This window comes from Aethalodelphis obliquidens, unplaced genomic scaffold, assembly GCF_003676395.1.
Source record: "Aethalodelphis obliquidens isolate GAN/ISIS:26980383/991018 unplaced genomic scaffold, ASM367639v1 scaffold30, whole genome shotgun sequence".
In the NCBI taxonomy this organism is placed as follows: Eukaryota; Metazoa; Chordata; class Mammalia; order Artiodactyla; family Delphinidae; genus Aethalodelphis; species Aethalodelphis obliquidens.
Window position 1 is genome coordinate 15,582,760 of NW_020837974.1, and position 23,017 is coordinate 15,605,776.

At 49.3% G+C, this 23,017-nt stretch overlaps 3 protein-coding genes across 11 annotated transcripts in view; all 3 read right to left on the reverse strand.

Moving 5' to 3' along the window:
• Window positions 1-2: 2 nt before the first annotated feature.
• Window positions 3-18,228, reverse strand: PHKG2 (phosphorylase kinase catalytic subunit gamma 2). 4 transcript variants are annotated; one of them, XM_027126355.1, is made up of 12 exons: window positions 18,116-18,228; window positions 12,106-12,210; window positions 11,935-12,012; window positions 11,418-11,530; window positions 4,671-4,942; window positions 4,361-4,415; window positions 3,266-3,331; window positions 3,019-3,182; window positions 1,118-1,208; window positions 869-1,022; window positions 671-796; window positions 279-572 (listed from the first exon to the last, which is right to left on the reverse strand). In XM_027126355.1, the coding sequence occupies exons 4-12, from the start codon at window positions 11,510-11,512 to the stop codon at window positions 279-281; spliced, it is 1,317 nt and encodes a 438-aa protein (XP_026982156.1). In that variant the 5' UTR covers window positions 11,513-11,530; window positions 11,935-12,012; window positions 12,106-12,210; window positions 18,116-18,228. The 4 variants fall into 4 exon arrangements, with proteins under 4 accessions (XP_026982157.1, XP_026982158.1, XP_026982156.1 ...); XM_027126356.1 differs by having other exon boundaries at window positions 3-572; window positions 11,862-12,210; XM_027126357.1 differs by having other exon boundaries at window positions 6-572; window positions 4,671-4,846; window positions 11,862-12,210.
• TMEM265 (transmembrane protein 265) lies at window positions 16,369-19,835 on the reverse strand. The gene is made up of 3 exons (XM_027126374.1): window positions 19,333-19,835; window positions 18,116-18,286; window positions 16,369-16,839 (listed from the first exon to the last, which is right to left on the reverse strand). The coding sequence occupies exons 2-3, from the start codon at window positions 18,281-18,283 to the stop codon at window positions 16,678-16,680; spliced, it is 330 nt and encodes a 109-aa protein (XP_026982175.1). The 5' UTR covers window positions 18,284-18,286; window positions 19,333-19,835; the 3' UTR covers window positions 16,369-16,677.
• Window positions 19,836-19,901: 66 nt separating this feature from the next.
• The window catches only part of SRCAP (Snf2 related CREBBP activator protein), a 32,463-nt gene continuing 29,347 nt past the window's right edge, over window positions 19,902-23,017 (reverse strand). For 4 of the 6 annotated variants that reach the window (XM_027126332.1, XM_027126336.1, XM_027126333.1 and 1 more), the window contains one exon: window positions 19,903-23,000. In XM_027126332.1, the coding sequence (XP_026982133.1) occupies window positions 20,310-23,000 (2,691 nt within the window). In that variant the 3' untranslated portion in view covers window positions 19,903-20,309. Of the gene's footprint in view, window positions 23,001-23,017 lie in introns of all 6 variants that reach the window. The other 2 variants (XM_027126338.1, XM_027126335.1) reach the window with 2 other exon arrangements.

A 23,017-nucleotide genomic window follows, 5' to 3' on the forward strand; every position in this document is an offset into this window, starting at 1 on the left:
GGCTCTCCCTGGCATGTAGCAGATTTTATTGCATACGTGGCACAGGCAGCATGGATAAGGCCAGGCATGGCACTCTGGGTGGCTCTCTTCCTCTTCAGCTCTGATCTCAAAGCCCTGGCCAGTGTGGGTAGGTGTACAGGGCTGGTCTCTATGATACTTTGATCAGTGGCGGGCCTGGCCAGGCATGGGGGCCTCAGGCCATAGCCCAGAGGGGCTGGAATGATAAAAATCCTCCTCCTGGAGAGTTCTGCTTCCTGGGATTCCTCAGGGCTGAAGTACTAGCCCAGCACCATCATGGCCTCATCTTCAGTGATAGTAGCTGAGTCCCCCTCCTCTTCAGGGCCCATCATGGATAAAGGCCCTGGGGGCCGGTGCTGGAAGAGGGCTGCCCGGTTCTGCTGCTCACCCTTCTTCACCCAGTGTCCATAGAGCCGGAAGGCACAGCTGTCAATGAGGCGCCGCACTGGCCGCAGCGCATAAGGGTCCCTCAACAGTGCACCCTTGGTCAGCGGCCGTACACGGTGGGTGCTTAAGGCCACCCGTCCAGCAGCCAGCACTGTCCACACTGCCACCTGGGAAAGGGGGCAGTGTGAGCTCCACGGGCACATCCACCAAAAGAAAAATCATGGGACAGAGGAGCAGGCCCACGCCCTGACACTCTCAGGCTTACCCGGAACCGCTGGCGGGGGCTGAGGTTCCAGGGTTGGCTGCCTTCACAGCGCTCAAAGAATGGGTGCTGTAGGGCTTGCTCAGCTGTCAGGCGCTCCTCAGGATCCACCTGCAGCAGCCTCGAGATCTACGGGAAATGCCAGAGCATGAAGGGCAGCTCTTGGGCCTCCCTCCTTGCCCTCTCATGGCCCCAGCTCACCAGGTCTTTCACAGTGTCAGAACGGTCATCCCACTCAGGTGAACTAAACTGGTACTGGCCCTCCATGATCATGCGTAACATCAGGATCTGGCGTCGGTGCCAGAATGGTGGCGAGCCAGCCAGGAGTGTGAACAAGATCACCCCACAGGCCCAGCTGAGAAAGAGACCACAGTCAGGGAGGACTAGGTGAGCGAATGTGTTGAAGGACATTACACAAAGGAGGAGGGAAGGGGGAGACCAGAAACTCACAGATCGACCTCCTTGCCGTAGCCTGGGTGGGTTTCATCCATGGAGCACTTAAGGATCTCTGGTGCTAGATACCCTGGAGTCCCACACAACTCTGGGGAGAGAGGCCTGAGATTGATGGGATGTCACAGCCCCCTCAAGGACCCTTAACACCAGACCTCTGCTGGAGCCTCAACACCACCAGAGCCCCAAGTGTTCCCATTCTGCTCCTGCCCGCCTTCTGCCAAGTCTCGGTATTAGACCCTAGCCCTGCTGAACAATTCAAGGACCCACCAAGGCTCCTGGTGGCCTTCCTGGGAAAACCCGATTTTTAGATTGACTTAAAGGTGCTATCCAACTGTATCACTTGCCTCCCCCAACCCTCCAGCCAACCCAATCCTCACACAACTTTTTACCACGTTTTTACATATATACACACATAGAAAACAAAACTTAAATCTTTTCTGCATTCCTTTCTGCCCAAATCTATTCCTCCTCCTATAATCTCTACTGCAGTTAGTGGAACCACCACTCAACCAAGGGGAATGAGTAGGAATATGGGATTTCTTAAGGCACATTCTGGGTAAATTGTTTGTTTAAAACCCTTCCCTGGCTTCCCATCATGGCCTCAGGATCAAGTCTAGACTCCTACAGCACAGAGCCCTCCATGACTTGATCTAAGCCTGTATTTTTAGTTTCTTCTGGCACCAAGTCTTCCATCTCAGCAATTTCCAAACTGTGATCCATGGCACACTTCGAAGAGATCTTAATAGGCCTGAATTGAGAAACTGAATTTCTCTGGGGAAATTCATTCCAAGTCAAACTATTTACTGAACGCCTACCATGTGCCAAGCACCACACTAGACACAGTGGCGAATTTGATGTGCCCTTACCAAGCTCACCACCTACCAGAAAGCAAACAAATAACAGAGTAAGACATGTATCATGAAGTGGGGGAGATATAAGAGCAAAAAGCAAGGGCTCTAACCTGACATAGAACTTTAAAGTAAAAGCTGAATTATCCAAGCCAAGGGAGAGGCTGGAGTGGGCAGGGGCAAAAATGATGCAGAATAGGGAAGTGTATGTGGCAGCCCAAAGGGACACAAAGCACAGCATCTGGAAGATGTGTAAGTCCACAGATTAAGACCATGAACTCTGGAGTCATACTGCCCAAGTTCAAATCACACCTATGTGACCTTGGGCAAGTCACCTCACCTCATTAAGCCCACTTATAAAATAGAGACACAAATACTATTTCAGAGCTGTTGAGAGGATCTAGAGAAATAAGCCATGTAGACTCAGCGTGGTGCCTTACTCACAATAAGTGCCCAGTGAATGTTAGCTATTAGTAAGTCCAATGCAGAGCCACTGAAGGAGAGGAAGTAGTATATTAAAGGCTCTGAGGAGTCTCACAGTTGAACTTTGTTTAGTTTTCCACTTGCACTAGAAATGGTTTTCACAACAAATGTGTGGGCACGAGGTGAGAAGGGCTGTCGCGCCACACCAGGCTCCTCATAGCACCTAAGCAGCACACTGTGGACCTGCCTCCGCCAGACCCCAAAGGCACAGCTGAGCCCTGCTATCCCTCGCCCCCTCTTTTTCCTCCTGTGACAAGCCCAGCCTCCCCAGGCCGAGGTCCGAGCCCCTTCCTCTGTGGGTTCCTACAGCTGAATCAGGTATTCCTTCCTGGCTTCCTGGCATGGCCCCTTGCCTGCTGCGTGCCATGATCTGCTCACTTGTCTGCCTCCAGGTCAGGAAGCCCACACTGATTTGCACACGAGGCTCTGCACCCAGTGGGGACCTGGCAAGTGCTCACTGACCTTCCTTTCCTTGGTACTTGGGACCCAGTTCTCAGACCCAGCCAACCAGCCCCAGGCCTGAGCCTCTTTCCCTCCCAAGCCTCTCAGGGTACCAGGTCCCCTCACCTCGAAGCTTCTCGTCAGGTTCCAAGTGGCAGGAGAACCCAAAATCTGACAGTCGGATCTGCATATTGTCATCTAGGAGAATATTCTCAGGCTTCAGGTCTCGGTGTACAATGTTGTTGGCGTGGAGAAAGCTCACTGCTTCCAGCAGAGACCTCATGATGGACCTGAGGGAGGCACAGTCTCCTTTGCTTCTCCCTGTCCCGCCCCACCCCCTGCTCATCCCAGGGGTTGCAGGCTCACCCATTACCTGGTTTCCTTTTCTGAGAGGGCCACCTTCTCTGTGAGATAGTCAAACAGCTCTCCCTTCCGCATCCTAAGGGATAGGAGGGGTTGGGAGATAGGTGCACCTCACAGTGGCGGCTGAGAAAAGAAGCCAGTGCTCACAGAAAATACCACGGAAGAGGCCAGTAAAGAGATCCCTCTGTAGACAAATGAAAGGGTCTCGAGACAGAGCACTCCAAGAGTGAACCGGGTGTCAGGGGCACTTTGGCCCAATGGGTTGGCCGTCGAAATATCTGCACTGTGCCACAAGGGGGCTATTTTAGCAAGAATAAGTGCCTTATGATAATAATCATTTACAGGAAGTCTGTGTTATCTGAGAATACACTCACAAAACGCCTTCTGAAGTGAATCTATTTAGACCACGGACCAAAATTTTCCAGTTAATAGTAGCAAGAAAGTTGAATGGGACTTTACTTTGAATTTTGCTTATTTTATCTTGTCTTTAAAAACTGAGGTTATAATTGCAACTCTGCATCAATCCTTGAAATAAAGCACACACCAGGTTCTGCAAAGTTGCATGTGGTGTAACAGACACTTCCCACTTCCCCTCGACTTTTGCAGAGGGTCATTTCTTGTCTGAAGACTTTGTAAATTTCTTCCAAGGGCCTCTCTTAAACATCTGGTATCCAAACCATTCTCTTTTGAAGTACCTTTGCAACTGGTTTGCATTATAGCACTGTATAATATCTGACATTCAGCTTTAGACCGACCAGAAAAAGAACTGATGGGCAGACAGAGACTCCAGTGGAGGGTGTTAAACACTGGGAGACTGGTGAGGGAGAGTCTATTTACATGTGGTCAGCTCACGAATAAACACTCTCCTCCTAAAACAGGGTCTCATGAAGACCCTTTGTACTTAGCTGGTCACTATGACTCTTGAAGAACTTGCCTCAATCTGGGCACCTAGGGAGAAGGGCCAGAGCCCTAAGCTGGCAGGCAGGCCTGAGCGGGAGCAGAGGAAGGTGTGAGCAGGGTGGTCTTCAGCCCACTGTGCTGTAAGGCTGGGGCCATGCATGGAGGTGAGGAGGAGGCTTCTCGATTGGGGCTGGGAGATACTCACAGGTCAAACACCAGGAACATGAAGCTAGAAGACTCGTAGGAATCGATGAGAGTGACTGGGGAAAGAGGCAGAAAGGCAGAGAGACAGAGATGGAAAGGAGCAGATGCACATTAAAGGGCCTTTTCCACCCTGAGGCAGCAGTGGGCTGTTACTGGGAAGGAAGGAGAACCAAAGGAGGCAGTAGGGACCCAAAGGCTGGCCACACTTTGAGGTGCAGCGGAGCCAGGACTAAGGGAGCAGAGGCATGGAGGCAGTGCTGGGGGAAGTGGGCTGTGGGCAGGGCTAACAGGAGCAGGGAATGCAGCCTCACTGATGTGGGGGTGGCCGGCGACCTGGCGAAGGATGTGTGTCTCTCGCCGCGTGGCTTCTCGCACCTCCTCCAGCTGCTCAGGACTCAGCCGCTCAGCTGTCACCTCCATGATCTTCACCGCAAACTCCCGGCCAGTAACTCGATGAACGCAACGGCGGACTACAGAGCTCACTCCTCTGCCAGAGTCAGACAACGCGCAAGTCAGGGCCTCCTGCTCTCTCATTTCCACGCAGAGTAGGGCCTTGGCAGCCTCACACCCACTACGCCAGACTCTGGAAACCCATTTAGACAACAGGGTGAACTCCCAAGGAGCTCACCCTGGCCTGCAGGAGCTTCACAGCAGCATCAGCAAGCAACCTGGGTATCCAGCAATGTGCAACACAAAGCTCATAAGGCAGGCAGGCAGGGGTCCTGGGTTCCAGTCTCTGCCACTCCCTCCATGGGTGAGCCTAGGCACTGGGCCCCAGAACCTGCCCCTTGCCCCAGAACCCCACAGAAGAAAGTGGGAAGGCTTCCTCCAGATTTTACCCACTTCCACGGTTACCCCATCTAAATCCCAAAGTTCCCCTACAATACCTCAAGCGAAGGAGGCTCCAAATAAATACTGGGCCACTGACCAGAAGACCAAAGTTGAGAAGTAGGAGATCTCGGTTTAGGCCCCAAATCTGTCACTAATTAACCTCCAAGTGACCCACTGACATAAGGTCTCTGGGCTTCCACTTCACCTGCTCTGAAACGTAGCCAACAATATCTTGAAGGGATGCTGAAAGGCGTTAATGAGGTAGAGAGAGGAAAGCCCATTTGGCTTTGTAAAGACAAAGTCCTAGGGAATTCCATGTGGTCCAGTGGTTAGGACTCCACTCTTCCACTGCAGAGGGCTCGGGTTTGATCCCTGGTCAGGGAACTAAGATTACACAAGCCGCATGGCACGGCCGAAAAAAAGACAAAGTCCTAGACAGGGATTTCCTTGCTTGGCTCTGTCACCAACTCCGTGTGACCCTACAAGTATTTCAGGCTAAGGTGAAAATCTCTCCAGGATCTGACTTCATACCACATTTCGCATGCTGGTTCCCTGGATGCCATTCACATAACCTCACTGCCGTGCTCCCAGAGCCTCCTTGCCTTTATATAACTCCTTTTGCTGGAAATGCCTGTCATCCACATCTCTGGTTCAATCAGTGGATGCAAACCATTGACCCTCCAGGCAAACACAGCCCACAGATATATTACACTGTGGTCAGTGCATTGTTATTTACAAATCTGAATTCACATATCTTAGCTGGAACAAGAACGCTCCAGCTGCCACAATGCTCACCACTTCCTACTCTTTTTTTTTTTTTTGCAGTACGCGGGCCTCTCACTGTTGTGGCCTCTCCCGTTGTGGAGCATAAGCTCCGGACGCGGACGCGCAGGCTCAGCGGCCATGGCTCACGGGCCCAGCTGCTCCGCGGCATGTGGGATCTTCTCAGACTGGGGCACGAACCCGCGTCCCCTGCATCGGCAGGCGGACTCTCAACCACTGCGCCACCGGGGAAGCCCACCACTTCCTACTCTTTTACTCTTGGCCACTTCACAGTTTTCATTTTCTGCCCAACTACTAAGGGCACCTGAGTTCGAGGTCCCTGGTCTAATTATTACTCATCTTTTAATGAACCTCTGAGAATTTGTGGAAAGCTGGAGACCTCTGCCACATATATCCAACATTTTTATTATTTCGGGGCAGCGGGGGTGGTCAAAGATCCTTTGAAGCCATAAAGCAAAGAATTCCCGCTTTAAGGCCCAAAATGAATGCTGCGTCTACCAATTCTTTGTTTATTCTCCAGGAGGGAGGGACCACTCCCTTCGCTGGTATCCTATAGCATGTTAACTGTAGGAGCATTCCCCTTTTTTTCTTTTCTTAATTAATTTATTTATTCTTTTTTTTTTTTTTTTTTTTTTGGTTTCTTTGGGTTTTTTTTTCTTTGCGCGAAGTTCTCTAGTTGAGGTGAGCGGGGGCTACTCTTCATTGTGGTGCGCGGGCTTCTCACCGCAGTAGCTTCTCTTGTTGCGGAGCATGGGCTCTAGGCAGGCGGGCTTCAGTAGCTGTGGCTCGCGGGCTCTAGAGAGCAGGCTCAGTAGTTGTGGCGCATGGGCTTAGTTGCTCTTGGCACGTGGGATCTTCCCGGACCAGGGCTCGAACCCATGTCCCCTGCATTGGCAGGTGGATTCTCAACCACTGCGCCACCAGGGAAGCCCCTACCTGTAGGAGCATTCTCTTTTAATTAAGCCTTCCTACTATGTGTCATGACTATCTACATGGGAAACCTGGGTGTTCAGACTCAAAGTCCAAACTCTTCCTACTGATGCACCCCAGTACCTTGTTCTCTGCCCACCCCTTAAATGTTAAGACTTCCCCAGGATCCCATCCTTGGCCCTGTTCTCAGGCTATATACACTCTCAGTAATCTTATCCACCTCCACGACTTCAACATTCATGCCGAGATGTCTACCCCACCCCCCCTGCCTTTTTTTTTTTTTTATTTTTGGCTGCACCACACAGCTTGCGAGATCTCAGTTCCTCGACCAGGGATTGAACTCGGACCATGGCAGTGAAAGCCCGGAAACCTAACCACTAGGCCACCAGGGAACTCCCCTAGATGTCAGGCCAACACATCTTACTGAATAAATTGCTTCCCAAGGGTCCTAGAGACCTCTCACTGTCATCATGACCACTGAACACTTCATCTTCCCAACACTAGCTCCTCAATTCCTGATCTCAGTTAATAGCAATGCCATTCAATCCAACTCCCAAACTAGAAATCCTGGTGCCATTCTTGGCTTCGCCCTCTCCTTCACAATCTACAACATCCAACCAGTCCAGCCCATCCTGTATTATCTCTCAAATCTGTTTCCTAGTACTCCAACCCCACCACCACGATGGCCTCCTAACTGATCTCCCTGCTGCTAATCTCAACCACTGCCACCCATCTGCCACACTGCTTTGAGAACTAGCTTCTTAAAACAGCCCCAATCGTGTCATTCACTGCTTAAAAACTTCCCTGTTTAAATTCTTTACTAAGTTCTGTGTCCCCTCATTCCTCAGCAGTACCCCTAAAGCAACTGTCCTCTTTTTAAATGATACCTAATACTTTCAACCTTACAGTTACCTGTGGAATGCATTCAAAATTCTTGTTTTCTTTCCATACTGCCTCCCTATTAATTACAAGATAAAAATCAAATCCAAATTCCTTCATCTGTCACTCAAGGCCTTCACCAACTTCTTAGTCTCTTTTCAGCCTCATCCCTGGCTATAACCCTGCTCTTCAACCTTTGTTTCATGACTTATAACTTGTCACCCATTTCCAGAATGTGTCAAGCTCTTTTAAAGCTTCAGGTCTGAAATTGGTACTCTGGAAAAAGTAATTTAGTTAGAGTGTGCAGGAAAAACAAGAGGGAAAAGGTAGAAGAGAGAGACGAGGGATGATGCTACCACAGTAATCTTGGAATGAAATGATAAGGACCCTACTCTCTGATCTGCCTTCTTCAAAACTGGTCCTTCTGTGCCCTTGGCAGTGGAACCACTGTTTTTACCTAAGGGCTCTTCCTAGCCTCAGTACATCTTCCCTCACCTGGTCCTGAAACCTTGTAGCATCTCAGGACTTGGATCTCAGCTCTCTTCTTTTCCCAATATTCTCTCTTCCCTGTGACCTCCAACCAGACCCAGGAGTTTTTTGTTTTTTTTTTTAATTTTGGTCACGCCATGCGCGGCATGTGGGATCTTAGTCCCCTGACCAGGGATCAAATCCATGCCCCCTTCAGTGGAAGCACAGAGTCCTAACCACTAGACCGCAGGGAATTCCCCCCAGGGGCTTTAAATACCAACTATGTGCAAATGCTTCCTGCTACGCTGTCTCAAGCCTTGATTTCTCTCCAGAATTCCTGATTCCAACAACCTTTTTGACATCTCCATGTGCTATCTAAAAGGAGTCTGAACAAATCTAACGGTCACACCACCATTGGATTTCCTGGCCTCAGCAGCATGTGTCACAGCAGACCATGCCAACCTTCCAGAAACATACTCTTCCTTTTTTTTAAAGTTGGTGGGTTTTTAAAAAAAAATAATTTATTAATTTATTTTTGGCTGCATTGGGTCTTCGTTGCTGCGCGCGGGCTTTCTCTAGTTGCAGCAAGCGGAGGGGGGGGGCTACTCTTCGTTGCGGTGCGCGGGCTTTTCACTGCCGTGGCTTCTCTTGTTGTGGAGCATGGGCTCTAGGCGCGCGAGCTTCAGTAGTTGTGGCATGTGGGCTCAGCAGTTGTGGCTCACGGGCTCTAGAATGCAGGCTCAGTAGTTGTGGTGCACGGGCTTCATTGCTCTGTGGCATATGGGATCTTCCTGGACCAGGGATTGAACCCATGTCCCCTGCACTGGCAGGGAGATTCTTAACCACTAAACACCAGGGAAGTCCCAAACATACTCTTGTGTTTTTCTTTCTAACTCACAGATGGCATCTCTATAGTTTCCCTTGCTGGCTCCTCCTTCTCTAACTCTTTAATGGTGACATGCCCCACAGTCTGAGCCTAGGTCTCTTTCACTACTGCACATTTCTCTTGCCAACTACTATCTATATGCTGATGCCTCCCAAGTTAACAGCTCTAGCCCAGCGCTCTTGCTTGAGTTCCAGACTCACATGCCCACTGGACAGCTCCAGTTGGTGGAACTCTTGACTTGCTCACACCTCCCTCCAGACTGATCTTCCCCAGTCTTCTTCATTTCAGTAAATGGTACTCAAGCACTCAAATCCAAACCTTAGAATTTATTCTTGTTTTCTTCCCTTTCCCTTGTGGTCCATATCCAATCCTTCAGGAAATTGTATCAAGTCTCCCTTCAAGCCATCACCTAAATTATCCACTTCTCTCCATCTCTACCACTACCACTCTATTCTAAACCATCACCATCTCTAGCCTGAATGAATCAATAGCTTCCTAGCTGGTCTCTATGCTTCCATTCTTGCCCCTCTCCTATCCACTCTCCACCTAAGAGCCAGAATGATCTTTTTTAAATGTAGCAACACACCTGTATTAAGCACTCACCATGTGCCAGGACGTGTCCTAAGAGTACCATATTAACTCTTTCTGTCCTCACAGCAACCTACAAGGTAGGCTCTTTTTTTAATTCTCTCATTTACAATGGAGACACTTTGAGGCATAGAAAGGTTAAGTTCCTAGGCCCCAAATCACAGAAATGTAAATCAGACCATATTACTACCCTACTGGAAACCACCAGTATCACCAGAGTAAACTTTACATTCCTTACCCTAGGGAATTCCCTGGCAGTCCAGTGGTTAAGACTTTGCCTTCCAATGCAGGGGGTGCAGGTTCGATCCCTGGGGAGCTAGGATCCCACGTGCCTTGCGGCCAAAAAACCAAAACATAAAACAGAAGCAATATTGTAACAATCAGTAAAGAATTTAAAGATGGTCCGCATCAAAAAAAATCTTAAAAAAAAAATTCCTGGAACTTCACTGGTAGCGCAGTGGTTAAGAATCCGCCTGCCAATGCAGGGGACACAGGTTCGAGCCCTGGTCCAGGAAGACCCCACATGCCGTGGAGCAACTGGGCCCGTGCACCACAACTACTGAGCCTGCGCTCTAGAGCCCACAAGCCACAACTACTGAAGCCCAGGTGCCTATAGCCTGTGCTCCGCAACAAGGGAAGCCACTGCGATGAGAAGCCCGTGCACCGCAACGAAGAGTAGCCCCCACTCGCCGCAACTAGAGAAAAGCCCGAGGCAGCAACGAAGACCCAACACAGCCAAAAATAAATAATAAATAAATAAATAAATTTATTTTTTAAAAAATTCCTTATCCTGGCCCAAGGCTCTACATAATCCAACCTCTATTTACCTCTCCAACTTAATTTCCTCCACCTTTTCCCACTCTTACAACATTCTAGTCACTATGATCTTCTATCTGTTGCTTGAATAGGCCCTTTCCTATGCTGAGCCTTTGAACACGGCAGTTCCCTCTGCCCGGAATATATCCTGCCTCAGCTCATGACCTGTTCATTCTCATCGTCCAAGTCTCAGCTCCATTAATTACTCTTGTTCCATAACCCTATTTATTTTCTCCCTAGCACTTACAATGAACTTTAACTTGTTTTCGTGTCTATTGTCTCTCTCTACCACTGGAACATAAACTCCAGGAGAACAGAAATCTTGTAAGATGTTAAGGTGTGGGTCTTACATCTCCAGTGCCTAGCACAGTGCACCCAGCACATTGTACATGCTTAGGAAACCTTGATGAATAAATGTATCGGCCACTGCCTCTACAGGTGACGGCTTCCTTCTATTTGGTGTGTGCTGAACTCCTACTCATCCTTCAAGACCCAAATATCACCACTTCTGGGAAGATGTGGTTTTCTGAGACCCAGCAGCACTTTTTACACAGCCTGATACTTTTTATATGTTCATGTGTCTCCTTCAGTCACATCACTTGGGAGTACCTCCAAGGCATAAACATCTCTTCTACACTCCCCATGTTTATCTTTGTGTCTGGCACCCAGTAGGTGCTTGAATTATGTTTGTTGAACACATAAATGAATGAATTCGTGAAAAAATGGGGGTTGACCCAGAGTAAGAGTCTAGTCACCAAATGTTCCTCCACTCACCACTGACCCTTCTCATTTAGAACTCTTCAGCCCTCAGAGGGAACTGTGTACCCTGGCTAGGACCTGACCTCTCTGGACCTCTGTTTCCCTGCCGTGGGCTCACCTGCCAATGACGTCCTTAGGGTCGTACTTCTGGTAAAACTCCTTGGCCGCAGCCCAGTCGGGCAGCTCATCCTCCGGCCCCACGTCTAGCGTCATTTTGAAGTAGGTGGGGGCCTGTGTGGAGGAAACGGAGGGCAGTGAAGGCAGGGAGGCCCACAGGCTCTGAGAAGACGAACATCGCGGCTCGCAGAGGCGCAGCCCTTGCGGCTGGGGAGCCAGGATCCTGTGGGATGGGGACGGGGTGGGGGAAGGACAGGGACTAGGGAGACCCCACGAAAGGGCCTTAGGGGTCGGGACGGGATGGCAAGGCAGGGAGGGGGGCGGGGGAGAGGAAGGGAAAAGGTGCGGAGGAAGAGGGGAAGGGGCAGTCGGGCTGGTGGCTGTTGCTGCGCAGGCGCACTTGGGCGGGCGCTGGGAGGGGGCGCAGGGTCTCGCGCGGGCTCACCCGCGGGGGCGGGGAGAGAAGTCAGAGTCGACGCGATGCCTCCTTGTCGCCGGGTTCGCCTCTAGTCCCTTACCTTATCCACAGGCAGTGCCGGCGACGACCTCAGGCCCCGCCCCCATTCTGTCCGCCAATGGCCAGCGCCACCCGAAGACTGAGGTTCAAAAACCCTTCCGATTGGAAACTGGTAGTCCAATAAGAAGCCGAGAGTCCCGAGGCTGGCGCGGGAGTTGGAGCTCGGAGTTACCTGAGGTTGCGACGCTAGGGCGGGGCTTCAGATACGGCCAATCAGGGCACGGCATCTGCTGGGGCCAGCAGGGGGCGGAGCTTATTGACCAGTGGGGCTGGAGGCCTGGAACGGGACCCGGAAGTTAGATTTACCGGTAAGTGTGACCTCCGGGTACCTGGGACGCGGGACTCGCTGCGCCTTCGACTCCCGGACTTGGGCATGGTCCCCTCAGTCTCTCAGAATCCCTATCTCAATTCGGCTTTTAAAAATATTAGCAGCCTAGTCCAAAGCGCCTGCTTTGAGGGGCAGAGCAAGCAGCTTGGACCTCAACTTGGCTACTTGGTACGAACTTGTACGAGCCACGGCCCGTCAGGCAGAAGAGGCTTTGTCGTCCTGTGGCTGCTCCGACTCTTGAATACCTCCAAAGCCCTAGTGCTCACCATCTGGGGTTATACATTTTCCCAGTCTTCCACTACCACCTCCCGAAAGCCTTGGGGAATATCACACTTTGTTCGAAGCCTACCAGTTTATGAGATTCTGCCAGGAGCGACTCACTTCATAAATATTCTCAGTGCACAGCTCAACCCTGGCATTCACTTACTCATTCAACAAATATTTGTTGAGCGTCTAAGAGTTAGACTAATAGCAATGAAAAAAAATAAGGTCCCTACCCTTGTGGAGGTTGTGTTCCAGGAGGCAGAGAATGAATTCATTTAATCTTCTATCTTAGAAATGTCACTTTGGGATTGCAAGCATGTAAGAGGAGAAAAACGAATCCAAGTAACTTTTTAACAGAGTACTTTGACCTTATACCATTAATCTAAAGACAAAATAGTTGCAAAGAAATCTTGTACTTAGTAGACTTGTTGTTTGGTAGCATAATGGGATAATTATTTTGAAATTGAGCAAGTCAATAAAGATTGATGTAGTTGGCGGCCTAGATTCTTACTGTGGGAATATGGAATTTGGAATAGGGAAAGGAGAGCACCTTATGATTGATTGAAATTGGAGGTATGATTTTAAGAAATGACTTAAGATAGATAAAATTCGATATTTTCTAGCTCTAACCTCTGAAAGGGCCTAGAAGCAATAATGTCCCAGTAGAGTGAGCAATAGCTAGTGTCTAGATACTGATTTCAAAGTAACAGTCCTCAATAAAAGAAACCAGGGCTCCTTGGGAGAAATGGCCAATTCCCAGGCTGGAGCAGAGAAAGTACAAGATGAGCCTGGAATAATTTGTGCCAGAAAGCAAGTGAAGTAAGATGGGGACTTAAACACAAGAACCAGGTTGAAATCAGGGACAAAAAGGATAATGAGACTGAGAGGGCTATGAGGGAGCCTTCTGATGTACTAGAAATGTTCTATTCACCTAGGTGGTGATTACACAGGTGTGTTCGTGTAAAAACATTCACCATTCGGCACACATAAGATCTGTGTACTTTACTGTAGGTAAATTATACCTCAACAAAACAATTTAAGAAGGCTAATGACAGTAATGGGTATAACAAATTGAATTTAAAAACAATCTGAGACCATACTGACACTAAAAATTGTAAATAAATAAATGAAAGAGAAAAAGACCTTCTTTATAGTAGAATGCCAACTAATAAGTATAGAAAGAATGATAAAGTTAAAACATCAACATTTTGTAAGCCTCAGAATAACTGACTTGGGCAAAATGGACATTAAAGTTACTGGTAAAAATTTGCTGAGGTATTTATACAGGTAACTTTTTTTTTTGGTAAATTTATTTATTTTATTTTTGTCTGCATTGGGTCTTCGTTGCTGCGCACGGGCTTTCTCTGGTTGTGGTGAGCAGGGGCTACTCTTCGTTGCGGTGCGTGGGCTTCACACTGTGGTGGCTTCTCTTGTTGCAGAGCATGGACTCTAGGCTTGCAGGCTTCAATAGTTGCAGCACGCAGGCTCAGTAGTTGTGGCGCACGGGCTTAGTTGCTCCGCGGCATGTGGGATCTTCCCAGACCAGGGCTTGAACCCGTGTCCCCTGCATTGGCAGGCGGATTCTTAAGCACTGCGCCACCAGGGAAGTCCCTATACAGATAACTTTTTAATTACAAAGGAAAAAAAGTATCTTTACCTCTGCAGAAATCTGACAGACACTACCTTAAAATCAAGTTGTCAATGTTACCTCCACCAGTAAAAGGGCAAATTGACATATGCCTCTCGATGTGATGTATTGAGGACATACAGCTTATGTAATATTTTAGCCAAAAATGCATAACCTGAATTCAGTCATAAGAACCCAAACTGAGAGACATTCTACAAATGGCCTCACCTCAAAAATGTCATGAAAGACAAAAAAAGAAAGGATGAGGACCTACTAAAAATTGAAGAATGCTAAAGAGATATGACAAACTAAATGCAGTAAGTGTTCCCACACTGGACCCTAAAGCAGAAATTGCTATACAGGACATTATTGGGACAACTGGCAAGTTTGAATATGGACTATATATTAGAAGATAATATTGTACTGATGTTAACTTCTCTGAATTATATAATTGTACTGTAGTTATGTGAGAGAATATCCTTGTTCTTAGGAGATATAGATCATGAGGTATTTAGAGATGAAGGGCCTTCAACTTACCCTCAAATGATTCAGCAGTAACAATTACGTATATTTAGAAAGATATAAAGCAAATGTGGTGAAGTTAAACATTATAAATCTAGGTAAGAGTACACATGAGTTCATTGTACTGTTATTGTTCTATAGATTTGAAATTTTTTCAAAATAAGGAGTTAAAAAATAGCAAGACCTCATGTAATCAGTTTGGGGAAATGGGATATTCTAGTAAACTGAAGCTGCTAATTAATCAAATACTAGCTTTAAAAATTTTTTGTAAAAAATCTCTCTGAGTTATCCTGATGCCCAGGCAGCACCTCACACAAATTAAATCAGAATCTCGGGGGGGTGGGTGGTAAAGCTCAGGCATAAGTTACTTTTTAAGGCTCCCCAGGAGGTTCCATTGTGAAGTCAAGGTTCAGAACCACTGCTGTTTATATGGCTTCTACCCATTGTTGTAGTTCTAACCTCTGGACCAACAATGGATTCCCTTCACTTTTCCTTCCTGAAACACTCTGGAACACTGAAAACAACCATCATGTGCCCCTCCTTCCCCTTTAATCTTCATTGTGCAACATCTCTAATTCCTTTAGGTGCTCTGTTGGTCTCTCTGCTGGTGAAATCACCCCAAAATTTCATTCCCAGGGTACATGTACTTCAAAGAACATGTACAAGAATGTCCAAAGCAGCATGATTCATAATATCCTAATGGGAAACATTCCAAAAGTCCACTAACAGAAAATCGGTAAATTGTAATATAGTCATATAATAGAATACTATACAGTAATGAAAACTACAGCTACACCAAATATTGATCAATCTCACAAGCAATGTTAAGTAAAAGAAGCAAGACATAAAAAGAATACATATGATTCCATTTATATAGTGTTCAAATGCAGGCAAAACTAAACTACATTGTTAGAAGTCAGAATACTTGTGGGTAACAAACAGAAAGTTACCTGTGGGAAGAAACGAAGGTGTAGTGATTGGGAGGGGTATAAAGGAGGCTTTGGAGTGCTGGCAATGTTAAATTGGTTACATTGACTGAATGGTGGTTTTTCAGATGTTTTCTTTGTGTTAACTTATTGAGCTGTCTATTCTGTTTTGGATATTTTGCTTTGTGTACCTCACAATTTTAAAAATGTTTAAAATATTATCACAAGGCCCAAGATAAAGGATATGAAAATTCATCATAATCATACAAGTTTCTACATACAGGGTGGTGGTTGCTATTATCCAATCCTTTCACTCCTCTCTCAGCTCTGGAACTAACTGTCTAGGTTGAATTCCAGCTCTGCCACTTACCAGCTGTGTGACCTTGGATAATCTGTGCCTGTTTCCTCAACTATAAAATAAAAACAGTAGTACCTACTATTGAGTGATTTTGAGGACTGAAGAAATTAAGAAATATAAAATGCTTAGCACACAGCCTGGAATATAGTAAGCACTCAATAACTAGTAGCTGCTGCTACGACTTTTCCTCTGTGGCCTAAGGGTCTCTGTTGATAGGTAAGGGAGAAGTTTGGGTCTTTCCAAGAAGGGAAACTTCCAGAAGAAGAAGGAAAAGGGGGAAAAAAATCCTTTCCTCCTCTTGAAGCCCCTAGGTAAGGGGAGATGCAGGCTTCTCCCATCAGTCAGATGTCCAGTCTGGCTCTCACTAAGGGCCCAGGGAAAAGCAGGGGAAGAACAATTAGACAGGAGCATTTCGCCACTAAAAAAGACTTTTATTACAAAACAAATACTAATAAAATCAGGCCTGGGCTTCAATCCCACCTCCTAGAGGCCCCTAGGATGGAGGAGATTGGGGGGAATAGGGGATGGTGGGCACTGAAAGAACAGAGCAGGCTGACCTCCCCTCATCAGTCTCAGCTGCTGCCTCTCTCTTCCAAAGCCCTTTGAGAGAGGCACCATCCTTCCAGCCAGGAAGTACCATTGTTGGCACCAGACCCTAGCAATGCCGCATTGCAGGATTCAGGATGTCTCGGCTGACTCTCAGCAAAGGCCAGCTAGGGTCACTCAGCCTGGGCGATGGCGTAGGAGAGCAGCCATAGAAGCAGCGGGCCCAGAACAAGGACAGCAAGCCAGACGGCAAAGCTGGCCAGGATGAACCTCCGGGCCCGGGCCCCCCAGTGCACTGCCTCCTCCAACCGGCCTGCCTTATGCCGCTCTTCCGCCTGTGGGGGCAGGTTTTTGGTTAGGTTCTCCCCCTGCTTCTGCCCCAAAATGCCCTCTGCCCCACTCCAATCCTACATCCTCGTCTTGGCTCAAAATCTCACACCCAAACCCTCCACCTCCCTTTCCAGTTTCTAACTCTCATGTCTCAACCGCAAAGTAAGGTACCCGCTCTGCTCTGCCTCCTTTTCAGGATGGCTTTTGTTTTGCTCAGAAGATCACGTATGGAAAAATACTTTTCATTTTATTCCCCATTCTTTTCTACTCATTTCAGATTCATTCAGAATTTGGAATTCTTGGCAAGAAACAGTGACCAATCTTGGAGTATTTCACTCATGTCGAACCAAACAACACTCCGTTCTCATTAGCCCAAAGGGCCTCCTCTTTTTCATTAAGGATTCTTTTTATGATTTTGCCCTAATGAAATCCAGAAATTATGACGATAAGAAAACAGTTTCTGATAAAAATACAGCTAGGGTCGAGGAAGTTCCGAAAGGTACACATGAGGTTTCTGTGAGATGTTTTGAAATGGTGAAGCCCTCTCAAAAACTTCATAGCTTCTTCCGAACTCCTATAGATTGTTCTAGTTACTGCTCGGCTGCCCCGAGTCTTGCCCCTTCCCATTCATCCTCTTTACAGGCCTTGAGAGTGGACCTTAACTACAACACAAATCTGACCATGTCATTCTCCTTTGCAAAAATCCTTGAAAGGCTCCCCAGTACTTCCCAGATAAAGCTGAAACTCCTAAGCACAGCACTGGAGGCTCTTGGGAATCTAGATCCTCTGGCTTCATCTCTCACTGTTCCTTACTGGTTCATTCACGCTGAACTAATAGTCCAGGTTGCCTTTGTATAGGCTGCCTGTGCTCCCTTCGCCTGGAATGCGCTTTTACCCTTATTCACTCATCCTTTAAGATTACTTTCTTTTTACTCCCTTAGGATGCCTTTCCTGTTCACCTACTCTATTATACACATACATGTACTTACATACATATATATACACATACATAGCTCCTGGAATACACTGTGCTTCCTCTATCATAGTACTGATGAGCTGTATTCCATTAATAGTTACCCATTTTCACAGCCATCTCTTTTGCTAGACTGTGGGCCCTTTGACGGCAGGAACCATGTCTTATTCCTATTTCTGGCACCAGGCCCACAGCCAGGCTCTGGCAGGTACTTATTAACTGTTTGATCAATATAGATAGATCGGGTATACAGAACCATTGCCTTACTACACCCACACCCCTGCTTCCATAGGAATTGCTTTCCTCACCTTGATGGCAAACACAAGGGCCACGACTCCCAGGCAAGAGCAGCCACATATAATGCTAGTAGCTGCCAAGTAGCGGAGGCGGAGCGAGCAGCAGCGAATGGGGGATGGAGAACGAGCAGCTTCCGTGTTGCTCACCAAGCTCTCCACTGCCTTCTCCTCGTCCTCCATCACCTGTAGGCGATATAGTCAAGATACTTGTAAGCCCAACAACTGAACCCCTGGTAGAGTCTTGCTCAGACTCTACCCGCCTCTCTGATCATGTCATGGCCTAGTCGAACTCTCAGAAATGCTGCCTTACCTGGGGAATTCCCCTAGTGACTCATAGACTGAGAGGAAATGTGTGTCTGGAATCCTTTTTCCTCAGCCTAAGGTTCCCAGTCTTTAAAGGCAAGCTGGTGTCAATGTAGCATTATCTGTTTTACTTACTGTTTTGGCAAGTGGGGAAAAGCAAAATGACAGGTGCATGCTGAGAGGCAGTAGAAAAACACAGAATCTCAAAAACTGCTAGGAGTCTGAGACTACCCAATTCAGTGATTTTAAACTGTATTTCAAAGGGCCCTGAAGTTCCTTAGAGGCTGCCCTCAAATATTAAGGAGGAATCAGAGAATGGCATCCTAGGTCCTCTACTCCACTTTAAGGATATCAGCCATTTCATGTGAAAACACAGTGCTGGGGATGGGGGAAAGTAGGGGAAAAGTACCCATCTAAGCTCTCTTTGTAGCTGAGGAAACTCAACTTCAGAAACACCTCACCCTCCCCAAATCAGAGCCTCCCTTGCTATGCTGACTCCCTTCCACCTCCTCTCTCCATTTAACCCAGGTCATACAACACAATCAGATTAACACTGAGTCCGAATGACCTCATAAGCCACACAGAAACCTGCATAATGATGCCCTAATCATTTCTCATCTCCCTATTTCCCAAGCCCTCAGAGCCCTGGCATCAAACTGCCTTTCTACCTTCATCCCCAACCATTCCCCTTCACCCTAGACAAAATGAAAACATGTGCAGTTCTCAGAACACAAGTAACAAAGGATAGGAAAGGTTAAAAAGAAGAGGCAAGAGCCAAGAATGATATGTGCCACAAAGCTGCAGGAGAATGGATGTGAGGAAAGAACTGAGATGAGATAAACACAGTACAGTCATCGGGAGAGCACAAGGAGAGGGTCCAGGGAATTGAGGTCAGAGAAAATGTAAAAACAAATGGGGACTCTTACCTGGCTATAGGCCTTGAGGAACTGTGAGTTTCGGCTCCTGCCTCAGGTTTGATTTGGCTTGGGTGGAGATGGAGCTGACTCAGGGCTCCAAGCCAAGCCCAGGGGTGGGGTTGAGTGGCCAGCCACCATCCGAAGAGCCCCAGAAGCTCGGAAGGGGGTGTGGCTGATTCAAACCAGTCTGGCTAGATGGAGTAACTGGAGGTAGAATGCCTGCCTTCTGGAAAGGGAGTGAAAGCACCTGAGCAAGAGGGATTAAAGCAGGGAAAAGTCTGAGGCATCAGATAGCTCCCAAGGAAAGTCCAGCAACCAAGGGAATAGAAGGGAGGAGAGGAAAAGTATGAGTCTGAATGACTTAAAATTGAAACTTTAGGGAAAGGTACCCTACCAGATAAGATTTGCCATTCTTCCCTCTTCTTGCGTGGAGATTTCTGCCTCAAAGATACATAATTCTGAGTTAGAGATCGGGTACTAGGGTCTTAGCAAGAGCAAGAGAGAAGAGAAAACTGATACCCAAGTTCCCACCCAACCCTCCACCAGACCAGAAAATCAGAAGCCTCCTTACGCGGATGCTCATACAGAAACTAAGTTTATTATTTTTTTCTTCTTAAAAAAAAAAAAAAAAGAAAAAAAGAAAAAAACTCATTGTAGAGAAGCCCCTCCCCCTTCCCCTAAGGGTGGGGGGCTGTGAAAGATAGCTGGGGAAATCAAGTACAAGGGGGTGGGGACAAAGACTATCTTGCCACCCTTAACACTGCCCAGCCATGTGGGGTGGAAGGGAAGGGGATATGTGAAGAGCCCCGTTTCCATGACAACCAGTTGCCTACCCCCTACTTTGGTGGAAAGAAGGGAGAAGGCCCCTATGTCTCCCTGGAGGATTCCCCCCTCAAAAGACTTCAAGTAGTGGTTAACAGAGTCAGGCCTGGTCATGGAGGGAGAGGGGCCATGGCAGAAAGCCTAGGTGAAGGGGGGCAGCCCACTCACGTCTTGGCTTTACGGCCTCTGTGACTAATGGTAGGGCCAGCCAAGTGGGAAGGGGCGCTGCTGCGCAAGATACGCTGGTCCCCTTGGTTGGTGGCCCCACCAAGCCGGCGGGGGCCAGGCCGGCGCCGTGGGGTCCCATCCCCTTCCTCCTCCTCACCTGAGGCTTCAGCCTCAGACTCCTCTACTGAACCCTCAGGCCCCAGGGGACTTGGGGGCTGCAGGCGGCTCCGCTTTGCCAGCCCAGGACCACAGCCAACTGGGGCCCCTGCCCGTTTGCGAGGCACCTTCTCAGTCTCTAGTGGGGGCACTAGAGACCCTGGACGCAGCCGGGTCGAACGCAGTTTTGGAGCCAATGAGACCACGGGAGGTGTCAATTCTAACCCGCCTGGCCCACTATCTGCTAAATCCAGATCATCCTGAATTACAGCCACTACCATGGACCCTTCACTCTTTCGTCCCCTCATTCCTTCTGCTTCAAGACGTAAGCGGGCCAGGCGGGTGAGGGGGCGGCTTCCATCCTCATCAGATGAACTACCCTCACTCTCCCCCTGGCCCTGGGGTTGCCGCTGCTTCCCCAATCCACAGCTCTCAAGGACAGGAGAGCTGTCGCGGTCCAAGACAGGGAGCTGGCTGGGCCGAGGTGACGGTGGATTCTTGGGAGGTCGGCCCCGCTTCCGCTTGGGTGGGGATGTTGAAATGGTGAGAGTGGTGACAGTGTTGGCGACAGTAGCAGTGGGACAGGCTAGGAGTGGTGGGAGCGGTGGCAGGGGTGGCGGTATCGGGATTGGCTGTGTCCGGCTCTCTAAGCTGCCATCCCCTGGAGAGGAAATGGTCCCAGGAATGGGCAAATCTCGGGCCTTAGGGGGCCGCCCACGCCTTCTTTTCTCCACAGGTGATAGGATGACAGGCTCGGGTCTATGAACTGGCTGGGGTCCAAGAGGCTGGGGCCCAGGAATAAGCTGGGGTGCCAGGACAGGCTCCGCAACAATAAGGGTCTCAGCCCCAGGGACTGAGTCAGCCCCACTGGTTTTTCCCTTAGAGGTGGATGAAGGTGCCTCATCCACCCCTCGCCCAGCATCTGCTGGAGACCTGTTCTTCTTGGGGGGCCTCCCCCTGCGACGTTTCACAGCAGGAGGGGTGATGGCAAGTAGTGCCCCTTCTCCATTTTCTGGGCTGCCCCCACCAGTCAGCCCCAGCTCAATGTGACGGCGAGCTATGAAGGGCTGCTGGGTTGGGGTGGGCAGTGTGGATGGGGGAGCAGCTTCACAGGGACCACTGGTGGGAGGTGAGGATTCTGGCCCCGACATGCTGCGGGTAGATGGGCTTCCCGGGCTGGCACCAGTCTCAGAGACCCCAGGCACTAGGGTGCTGGCAGTTCCCCGCTGCTGTCGCCGTCGCCTCACCAGTTCCTTTTCCTCTACCACAGTCACTAGCCGTCCTGGCAGCTTGCGAAGCACTTTGGGACCTGGAGGCTGCCCTGGCCGACCAGCCCCCTGACCCCTAATTTCTACATCGGCACTGGTGCGACGCCGAGGGGGCCGGGCAGGCGAAGGACCCTCAGGTGTGGAGGTGGCCGAGGATGAGGTTGACGGGGCTGCGGCCTCAGCTGAAACAAGTTCCTGTGGTTTCTCTGGGGTAGACGTTGGGGTCTGGGCTTCCACCAGCTCTTCTGAGTTCTTGTCAGCCTCCAGTGGCTCCTGAAGTAGCTCATCAGATGCTGCTGAGGGTGGGAGCTCCAGCCTATTGCTCTCACTCAGACACGTGGCCACTTCCTCACCATCAGGCAGCACTGAGAGGATGGTCGCCTCAGCAGGCTCGGGCACCTCCTGCTCTTGACCGTTGGGGACGCTGCCAGCTGCCAGGTTTGGGCTAGGTGCAGAAGAGGTGAGAGAAAGGTTCTTCTCTGACATAGGCAGGATCTCAACAGCAACTGGCAACAGATCCTTAGGGGGCACAAGAGTAATTGGGGAAGTCTCGGAACTGGCCATATCAGCCAGCTCCAGGGACTCAGTAGATGCCATTGCTTGTGCACACAGCTCTGCCTCAGGCCCCATGCCCAAGGGGAGGTTGGTGACTGGTGGGGAAATGGGCACAGAAGGTAGACCAAGCAAGAGAGGGGAGGAAGGAGTTAAGAGAGAAGTTTGGGCTGGAGGTGGGGTATGAGCTGGTGGAGGGGTACAGGCAGGAGGAGGGGTACAGGCAGAAGAACAAGAAGGAGGAATCTGTGCAGAAGGAAGAGGGGGAGAAGGCAAGATATGGACAGGAAGCATGGTTATTGGATTTGGGGCTGAAATGGGGATTGGGGCAGAGATTGGGGCAGGGACTGGGGCAGGAATTGCAGCAGGAGCTGAAGCTGGAGTGGGTCGAGGCCTAGGCGCTGGCCGGGGAACTCGGTCCCTGGCAGGGCTGCAGCGGGGGGGTGTGGAGGTGCTGCGGGGGTGATGCGTGGATGTGACAGGAGTGTGGTTTGCCCCTTGAGTTTCAGCCCGGGCTCCACGAAGACGCTCACTGACGCGAGTCCCTGGCCTTTCGGGGGCCTTGGCCTTCTTACTGCGCCGGTGGCTGCCTCCACCAGTCCCACAGGAAACCTCATCCCCAGCCCCTGGCCCCTCCTCCTCCTCCTGGGGTAGGCGGAACACCTCCTCCTTCGCTTGGTCCAGGTCCTTGCGGGCAGCTTCCACTTGCTCCTACCAAAAACAGAGCC